This window comes from Astyanax mexicanus, chromosome 22 (assembly GCF_023375975.1).
Source record: "Astyanax mexicanus isolate ESR-SI-001 chromosome 22, AstMex3_surface, whole genome shotgun sequence".
Taxonomy (NCBI): domain Eukaryota; kingdom Metazoa; phylum Chordata; class Actinopteri; order Characiformes; family Acestrorhamphidae; genus Astyanax; species Astyanax mexicanus.
In genome coordinates, this window is record NC_064429.1 from 449,698 (window position 1) to 459,521 (window position 9,824).

The 9,824-nt window shown below is 44.2% G+C and overlaps 1 protein-coding gene across 1 annotated transcript; it reads left to right on the forward strand.

Moving 5' to 3' along the window:
* Positions 1–4,301: 4,301 nt before the first annotated feature.
* On the forward strand, positions 4,302–5,727 carry LOC125787053 (uncharacterized). The gene is made up of 3 exons (XM_049470832.1): positions 4,302–4,366; positions 4,473–4,684; positions 4,814–5,727. The coding sequence occupies exons 1-3, from the start codon at positions 4,302–4,304 to the stop codon at positions 5,425–5,427; spliced, it is 891 nt and encodes a 296-aa protein (XP_049326789.1). The 3' UTR covers positions 5,428–5,727.
* The last annotated feature ends 4,097 nt before the right edge of the window (positions 5,728–9,824 follow it).

Genomic DNA, 9,824 nt, shown 5'->3' on the forward strand with positions numbered 1-9,824 from the left:
TGAACACAGTCATTAGCACAGCTTCACTCTCCAGAGTGAACATCCCTCTGTCTATCTGCCCCAGTCCTGTCTTATATTAACCACGCCCCCTCATTATCCTCTACACCTGTTGGTAATCTGTAACTCCGCCCACTCGTTACTGTTTCCAGGTGAGTTTTGTCTGTGTTTAGTCTACATATAGACCTTTTTTCTCCTGTTTCTGATGAAATGTGTGTTAATGTGGGTTTTGTTATTGGGGGATTTTGTTTGTTTATCTGAGTTTTATCAAATATTTTAGCTTTCTGAATTTTTCTCTCCTCAAAAAAGTCCTAATGCGTGGGATTCTAAACTCACCTGCACTGTTTAAGCTATGGCAAGATGCACACAAGCACAGCAACGACTCTTCCTAAGGGAATTACATGATTTTAACGTAGATTTACAATTACGTTATTTAACATACTCTCTTACTCAGAACAATATCCAACTTCACTGTTTACTAATAAAATATCCTTAACTAGAGACATGAACCTAAAGCTCCATCAGATCCTGTTAAGTCTCGGTACAGGTAGAAAAGGTAGTAAAGGTCAAGCTTTATGGGTAGAGTTGGGCCAATGGTCTAAAGCACCAGAAGAAAAACAGCAGATGAATGGCAGATGTTTGTATTTAAATCCATTCACCTTTAATTTAACACAACAATGCAGAATATTTACAAATGCACTCAAAAGGAGAAAAATAAATAAATAAACAGCCTTTCAACAGAGGAAAAGACTGACTGAAGTCATTTAAGTCTTACACACAATCACATGCATCCCTCACACAGGTGTAGCTAGCGTCTGCTACCTATCAGGGAAGAAGAACCCTGTACCTCCATTTTTAGTATGTGTATATATACAGGTTGCCCTGCCCTGTAATATTCTAATCCTAAAAATAAAATATTAAGAAATTGTTCATTTCTAAAAACAGTAAGAATGTCATGGTGGGGTACAGAATACAGACACTTGCGGAACCAGTTAAGGATTTTATTAAAAACCCACACAAACAGTAACAGAAGGTAATGGATACTGTTAAGCAGAAACCAGGAGGGAGAGACCATTACCGGGTAGTGAAGCAGTCCAATGGTCATACACGAGGCAGGCAGTATCAGAGAAGATCCACAATCAGAATCAAAACACAGTCCAGAGTTCATACACGAAAATCCAACGTGCATGACGTGGGTTGAGACGTTTGGCACTACGCAAATACTCGAGGTTTTTATGGTCAGTATAGACAGTGAACGGATGTGCAGACCCCTCCAACCAGTGACATCATTCCTCGAGAGCAAGTTTTACAGCCAGAAGCTCCCTATCACCTATGCCATAGTTGCGTTCAGCAGGAGTCATCTTTCTGGAAAAGAAGGCTATAGGATGAAGTTTCGGAGGAGTCCCACTACGCTACGATAAGACTGCCCCCACCCCAGAGTCAGAGGCGTCGACCTCGACCACAAACGGAAGATCAGGCTTAGGGTGAGCGAGAATGGGAGCAGAAACGAAAGCAGATTTGAGTCTAGCAAAAGCAGCATCAGCTGCAGGGGACCACCTGAACACCTTGGTGGCACCCTTGGTCAATGCAGTGAAAATTTCTAATAAAGCGCCTGTAAAAGTTAGCAAAACCCAAAAAACGCTGTAAATCCTTCACTGACTGGGGAAACAGGCCAATTTGTCACGGCAGAAACTTTAGTATCGTCGACATAGTCGAGAAATGTGACCCGTTGGAGGTGGAATTCGCACTTCTCGGCTTTAGCATAGAGACTGTGGTCTAAGAGACGTTGGAGGACAAAGCGGACATGCTGTACGTGAGAGTCTAGGTCTGGGGAGTAGATCAAAATATCATCTATAAATAAGACAACGAACTTATTGATCATGTCTCGGAAAACATAATTCATAAATGACTGGAAGACTGCCGGGGCGTTAGCAAGACCAAAACTCATAACAAGATACTCATAGTGTCCATTAGTGGTGGTGAAGGCAGTCTTCCATTCATCTCCCTCACGGATGCGTATTAGATTATAGGCACTGCGTAAATCTAATTTAGTGAAATACTTGGCTTCCCTGAGTTGTTCGAATGCGCTAGGGATAAGCGGAAGAGGGTAGGCAAATTTTTCGTTAATTCGTTAAGACCACGATAATCTATGCAGGGCCGTAGACCCCCCGTCTTTCTTTTTAACAAAAAAGAACCCTGAACCTACAGGCGACTTAGACTTGTGAGTGAAGGCGGCGTTGACGTTCTGCTGCCGATAATCTGGACCTCTGGATATCCATGGGTTCAGAGACGGATACAGGAGTAGGTGGTGGAGCTTTACCGGAACCGCTGGTACAGGCGTATGGATTATCCGTCGGAGTCGAGTCCGAGTTGGTCTTGGGACAGCGAGACAGCAGCTGATCCAGCCGGATCGAGAGAGAGATGAGCTGATCAAGGGTAAGTGAATCGTCTTTAGATGTTAACTCTCTCAAAATGTCCGGGTTAAGTCCGTTTTTGAATACGGAAAGCAGCGCTGCGTCATTCCATCCACTACCAGCAGCTAGTGTCCGAAACTCCAAAGCATACAAAGCAGCAGACTTGCGACCTTGCTTCAAAGCCAGTAGTAACTCTCCATTAGACTGTCCATAGCGTGAGTGATCAAAAACAGAGCGAAAAACATCCCAAAAATCTGTGTAGCTCGTCACTGAAATGCTATCCCAAACAGCAGTAGCCCACTCGAGTGCTTTGCCTGAGAGACGAGAGATAACATAACCTATCTTGGCTGTATCAGTAGTGGAGAGTTACTAAAAAACACGGAGCACTGTAATATAAAGCCGCTACACTTCTCCGGATCACCATCATATAACTCCGGTTTGCACACGAAAAAAACGGAGGATGAAGTGCTGGGGCTGGGCAGACTAGTGTTAGCCATGGAGCTAGGGTTAGCAGTAGAGCTAGCGTTGGCTAATGCTAAGCCCTGAAGGTGCTCGAGTATGCTAGTTAGCTGTTGCTGCTGGTTAGCTTGCTGGCTAGCTAGCTCTGAGACGGCGTGGGTCACACCAACGAGGGTTTATTAGTGCTGACCGAGAAGTTGTCCCTGGTTAATCAACCCTGTTTTTAACTGGTCAGAGATCGCTGTCTGTTCACGAGAGGCCGCGTGTTGTGTCATGATGGGGTACAGAAAACAGACACTCGCGGAACCAGTTAAGGATTTTATTAAAAACCCACAGGGTACAAAACAAAACAGAAACAGAAGGTAATGGATACTGTTAAGCAGAAACCAGGAGGGAGAGACCATTACCGGGTAGTGAAGCAGTCCAATGGTCATACACGAGGCAGGCAGTATCAGAGAAGATCCACAATCAGAATCAAAACACAGTCCAGAGTTCATACACGAAAATCCACAGAGTAGGCAAGGCAAAAATCGAGAGTCGAGAAAACAAAAGCAAGGTCGTACACGAGAAAACTATAACAGAGAATAACGCTTTGTAATGTGGACAAAACCAGGCAATACGCGGCGTGTGTGTGTGTGTGTGTGTGTGTGAGCAGTCCTTAAATACAACAGGTAATCAGTATTCAGGACTTCCTGGCCGGGGCAGGTGAGGTGTCACGTGATCAGCAGAGTGTGTGGTGCATTCTGGGTGTTGTAGTTGTCTGAGAAACTCAGTGGAGCTAAGTGTGGAAGGACAGGGAGTGCCTACAACACCAGACGTGACACTATCAGTGGTGAGTTTTTACATTCCTTGATTTCTCTCATTGCTTTTAGATTTTTTGGGAGATCACTGTGTTTCTTATGCAGTGCAAAACTTCACTAATACTTGTTTTTTTTCTTCCACCACGCACGGAACTTCCCTTAGGGAAAGAATGTCAAGTTTGGGCTTATACAAGAAGCACTCGCTTGATCATTCTCTCCTTGCCAAATTCAGCACAGCAGCAGCACTGACCTGTGCTTCACGGACAGGGTTCTGCACGAGCGCGTTGATGATGACGATGAGTCAGATGAGAGGTTCTTCATCTCCTCCACTGGCAGAACCATCCACAACGCCTCCAATGACCTGGAGCGGCTGCACAAGAAGTAAGTTGAACTAAATGAACTCAAGCTCTGCAATACTCTTCTTTCCTTACTACAGTTTTTATATTATATAATGGAATTAATGTATGAGTACTAAGGAATATATTGTCTTTTTCAGGTATCAGGTGCTGAAGGTGACCAGCCAGATGGCCAGACGGGCATATGAGACAGCCAGGACATGCCCGATGCCGAAAAGTCCAAGGTGGCGGGCTACCTCACCCACTCGACGGCCACGGCAGAGAAGCACTACCGGATGAAGGAGATAAGCTCAGCGGTAGATGCGTGCCTGATCCTGAGGAGACTGCGGGGTGATTCAGAGTAAGTATTTGTTCATGTTGTCACTAGGATGGTCTAGCATGGTTACATTTCAACTATTTGTATTTTTTTCTGTACTCATCATTTCTCTCATTTCCTCTACTTCAAGTAGTGACCAGAGCGACCACACACCCACGGGTTCCGCGGCATACTTGACCGACCAAGCTGCATATGACAAGTTGCTCCGGTCATATCCAGTGACGTTGGACGGGGTGCCACCCAAGCGGTCTAAGCGGGTATCCCTGGCTGGGCAGTACGAACGCTACTGCTACGACCGCTGGCGTAGTGAACAGCTCGAGCTTCGGGTGCAGCATGTTCTAGGTGAGTCTTTAAGAATTAATCTCTTAGCCTAGTCTTAGTCTAAACTCTAAATACTACCTGGAATGCACATCATATTTGTTATGTCTGAACCTACTGACTAATTTCTTTTTTTTTTTGCTTTCTTCACAGAGCACTTTGCCCGTAGACTGCCCTCTGAATCCAGAGTCAAGGCCTGGATTGAGAAGCAAGGGTGGTCTTCAAACATTTCAGATGCTGCATCCATCGTCCAGCAGTGGAAGCCATCTGGGGGCATTGACGTTGCGATGAACAGTGCTGTGTTGCAGAAGTTTTGCAGGACGCAGAGGTGGAAGGGACTCTCAGTGGCAGAGATAGAGGGGAAGGGTAGGGGAGTGGTAGTTACAAGGCCTTTTGCCTTGGGGGAAGTCGTGTGTGACTACCACGGTAAAGTGGTGTCTAGACAGGAGGGCTTAGCGACCCATGCAGCAACAGCAGAGCAAGAGAGTGGGTACATGTTCTTTTTTAATTCTGGACAGGTAGCCCGTTGTATTGATGCTCACGAGGAAGAGTGTCCGTGCCATCCAGGAATGTGCACATTTAACCGTCTAATTAACCACTCCTCCAAGAAGGCAAATTTACGACCACGGTTGTATAGTGTAGATGGCAAAGACGTAATCCTCTTCATTGCCATACGCAATATTAAAGTTCAAGAGGAGCTCCTGTTTGATTACGGCGTCAACAGGAAGTCTTTTGCTGGGGAGGGGTTAGATTTAGTATGGCTGTAGTCCCTGCAGCAAAAATCTGAACTGTAAATTTAAATAAATATGTAGATAGAACTGTAAATATTAGGGTTAGTTAGAATAATGCTATTGTCTTCCAAATGAAGGCCCTCTGACTCTAAGATCCCCAGCAGGCTTAAGTTCTTCACTGTGGACACTGCACTCTAACAAATATATTCAAAGCTCTGTATCTTCATAGGACAATATCAAATTGCAAAACGTCAATAGACCGTTTTGTAGAGCATGTCAAGACCTATCCAAGGACGTAAGGGTTGTGTCTGTATCATGTACACAGCCAGAGATATGGACCGGTAAACACCGGTAAAAATAAAAATATTTTCTATAGCCGAAAATAGTGCACCTCAGGCGGCCGCATGACTGCTGTGACCCGCTGGACTGCTAATACCTAGGGCCGATTTTGAACACCCATAACTCAAAGAAAACTAAATCTATCAACATGGGATTTTACCAGAGTACAGTCGAGGGCATTCCCTGTCCAATGAGGCTAAGCGTCCGGGTATCACTTATGTGGAGGGAGAGTAATTTTTGTTTAAAATGACCAAAAAATTAGAGAGGGTGGCAGACTTCCAGAATAAAGGTATCACTGTGACCGATTTTGAACAGCAGTAACTCAATGAAAACTGAACATATCCACATGAAATTCAAGATACTTGTAGCGTGAGAAATGCCCTTTCTAAAGAGCCCATAAACATCCATGTGTATAGCAGTCCCGCGGAGAACTGCACCCTCAAATATCGCAAAATACAGAGCAGGTACTAGAGCATGTCAAGGGCTATCGAACGACATGAGGGTTTTGTCTGTATCTTGTACAGAGCCCGAGATATGGACCGGTAAACATGGCTTTTCTGTAGCCGAAAATAGTGCACTTCAGGCGGCCACAGTATGCGACTTTTGCGTCACATATAAACAGAGCTAACGTGCCAAAATGTTAACCAATGTGTCTGAAACTTGGACTGATTATAGAAGCATTCAAGTGCTTTCCAACATCATCCTGACTGCCTGTAACAGTTTGGTAGAATCAGAGATACAGAGCTGTAAATATCACCTGTCATGTTACATTTGAACAGCTGTAACTCTGTGAAATCTTAATAAATTGTATTAATACCAAGATATGTTGTAGAGGACGTCAAGACCTATCCAATGCTACCCTCATACCTTATAAAAGTTTTCACAAAATGTAACACTACTGTAGTGTTCCCTGCAACCAATAGGTTGGAAGTGATGATGCAAACGTGTTGAGGATTGTGTAAAATGTGGGCTTTTTGTGAAAACAGCAGCTTAAAGTAGAGATAAGTAAGGGAAAAAATAATCGCCGAAAAGTACTCGGCCGTCCGGCCGTGATGGACATTCCTCTCTGCAACACATCTGTTGCAAAATGAAAAAAGTGTATAAAAGTGAAAAAAAACAACTTAGATCAAAGCCTGATAGCACAAAGACTCTAAAATAGCAAGCCCTATGCATCTGTGCTGTGCATTTGCTGTTAAAAGCAAGAAAAAATCATGTGCAACCAATGAGTTGCAGGGCCTGACCCCGACCTGAACTCTGAAAAACGAAATTCGGTGACTATACCTAACTTTTCGATGCGAATCTAAGGAGCATAAAAGTTTTGTATGGATTTTTTTTCGAGAGTCAATCCGAATTATGCAACACGTGTTGCATAACTCATAATTCATAAATGACGTGCGAACCCCAATTTTGATTTAAAAAACAACACACAGGGTTGAGCCTTAAGCGGTGACGTGCCCCCTCACTGTGTCTCACTGTTCTGGGGTACCCCCTCACTGTTTTGGGGTGTCACTCACTGTTACTCACTGGTTCTCACTGTACCACAAAAAAATTAGTAAAAATAGAACGCCTTCTCCGATTTAACTCAATCGGGTATGTGTGCGTCCGTCCTGCCATAAGAAGAACAACGGCATTTTTATCTTTTTTTTTTTATCTGAGGCTTGACCTTGGTCATAGTTTCAACTCATGTATGGCCGGATTTTTCGGAAGAATATGTAAATTTTAGCAGGGAAGGCAAGTTGCAAATCCGTTCAATTTAGGCTAGGCCTCAAGTCTGTGATATGATTAATCACCCATAATTTTTTTAGCTAGATAGGAAAAGCTAATCATAATTTAATCAGTTTTATCGCAAAAGTTTCGCCACTCGCGCCTGGCTTGAACAAGCGAGGGTATATGATGAGGGTCAAAAAACTCACCATGGGAATCTACATGGGAAATAACACTTTGGGGTGAAGGAAGAACACTTCAGCTTTACAGTCAACCACTCCTCACTCAGTTTGAGTGAAAAATGGACATTTTATGGGTAAATATGCAAATTTTGTTGCTCGGCTCTCATGCTACAAAACGCTTTGGGTACATTTGACTGGAAATTCCTCAGCCTGTGAGCAATTCTCAGGGATGTTTCTTACATATTCTTACATGTTACATATGTCTTTAGGATTAAAGATTTTACAGGGGTTGCCATTCTAACCAATTTAGGCGGAATCAATTCTGAACCTGGCAAAAATTGGCTAATTTGACCTAAAATCTCTCAGCCTGTGAGTATGGTAATGATTCTTACATATTGTGAATGTACTCATCACAAGCTTTCCACAGATACCAAATATGTGCATATATCTGGATGTTCCAGGTTGAGAAGCTGGGAACTGGAACTCCAGGGTTGCAGTTCCCAGCCTTTCAATCTCAATGTCTCCTAGCCTGTGAATTGACTTAATTAGCATCTGACTTGTGCTCCCAGCTTGTAAATGGGCACATCAGGCCAGTTGATAGGCCATGCTAATGAGGCCTGCCCCCATGAGGCCTGTGAGGTGGCAGTGAGAGGCTGGGAGACAGCAACCAGTTCTCAACCTCATGGAGTATGGTACAGGAGTTATTCTTACATATTTGGAAAGTACTCATCACAAGCTTGAGAAGCTGTTACAGGTTGAGAAGCTGGGAACTGGAACTCCAGGGTTGCAGTTCCCATGTTGAGAAGCTGGGAACCGGAACTCCAGGGTTGCAGTTCCCAGCTTCTCAACCTGTAACACCCAGATATATGCACATATTTGGTACCTATGGAAAGCTTGTGATGAGTACTCTCCAAATATGTAGGAATAACTCCTGTACCATACTCTCAGGTTGAGAACTGGTTGCTGTCTCCCAGCCTCTCACTGCCACCTCACCCAGCCTGCTGACTCCCAGCCTGTGAATTGACTTAATTAGCATATGACTTGTTCCTCAATTCAGAGTTCAACCTGTCACCTCATTGGCCCCCACTGGACCACAGCCATCATCCAATCAGGTGATACCCCAGTCAAGTGGGGGGCGTGTCCTTTTGTTTACAGTAGCATATAAGCAGCTGGTTTGAGCCTCCCAAACCACCTCTGATCCTTGTCTTACCAAGATCAGCGACCTCCTTGACCTTCTTGACCTTCTCTGCTCCAGTGACCAGGAATCCTCTTGACTGTCTGAGATGGCTTCTTCTTCTGCTGCTTCTTCTTCTTCTGCTGCTTCTGCTGAGTAAGTACAAGTTTGTCTTTGATTTACTGTAGTAAACTATCTCTGACTTGGCTACAAGGAAAATGCTATGGGAACCTTACTTGTTTTAGGATTACGTAATGCTGAACAATTCTATGTAAATTTAGCTTTACAGGGACAATAAATATGTGAAGATATCTAATGTCTATTTCTCTTTTTTTCTGTTTTTATCTAACAGGAAAGCTAGCAATAGGACCTTCCTCCTGTGTCCTATGTGCAAGAAGACTCATTGGAGCCTTCCAGTTCACCTCAGAAGATCCTGCATGAAGAACTCCTCAGAAGCTGACATTCGGTCTGTGGTGGAATCTGCCAAGAGAGCTGCCAACAATTTGCTTCGTACTGGCCGTGTCTGGGAGTACTCTCTCATCACCAGGATCATGCAGAGCCCTGACCCTGTTGGCAGGTAAGATGCTGACAATGGTTACTTTTAGATATCATAAAGTACGTTTCTTATTCTGTTATAAGAAAGCTAAATGTAAATATGTCTTTTATTCCTCGCAGGATGATCGAGGAGCTGCAGAGCAGAGGGATGGCTGTGGTTGGCATCCCAACTGAAGACCCGGCTCCTGTTGCTCCTGCTGTTCCAGCTGTTCCGGCTGTAGCCCAACTGCCAGTTGAGGCTCCGTCTGAGTCCGGCTCAGAAAGCTCTGGGGAACTCTATCAGTGGTGAGTGTTTACGTTCCTTGATTTTTCTCATTCCTTTTAGATTTTTAGGAGGTCACTGTGTTTCTCGTGAAGTGCAAAACTTCACTAATACTCGTTTTTTTTGTTTGTGTTTTTTCCCAGCCCTGATCCCACCACGCAGGGAACTTCCGTTAGGGAAAGGATGTCAAGTTTGGGCCTCTACAAGAAGCACTCGC

Excerpts from the sequence above, each read along its gene's own strand:
- LOC125787053 (XM_049470832.1), top strand. The coding sequence starts at position 4,302 with ATGAAGGAGATAAGCTCAGCGGTAGATGCGTGCCTGATCCTGAGGAGA. Across the intron at positions 4,367-4,472 it reads AGACTGCGGGGTGATTCAGA|TAGTGACCAGAGCGACCACA; the intron begins GTAAGTATTTGT and ends CTCTACTTCAAG. Across the intron at positions 4,685-4,813 it reads TCGGGTGCAGCATGTTCTAG|AGCACTTTGCCCGTAGACTG; the intron begins GTGAGTCTTTAA and ends CTTTCTTCACAG.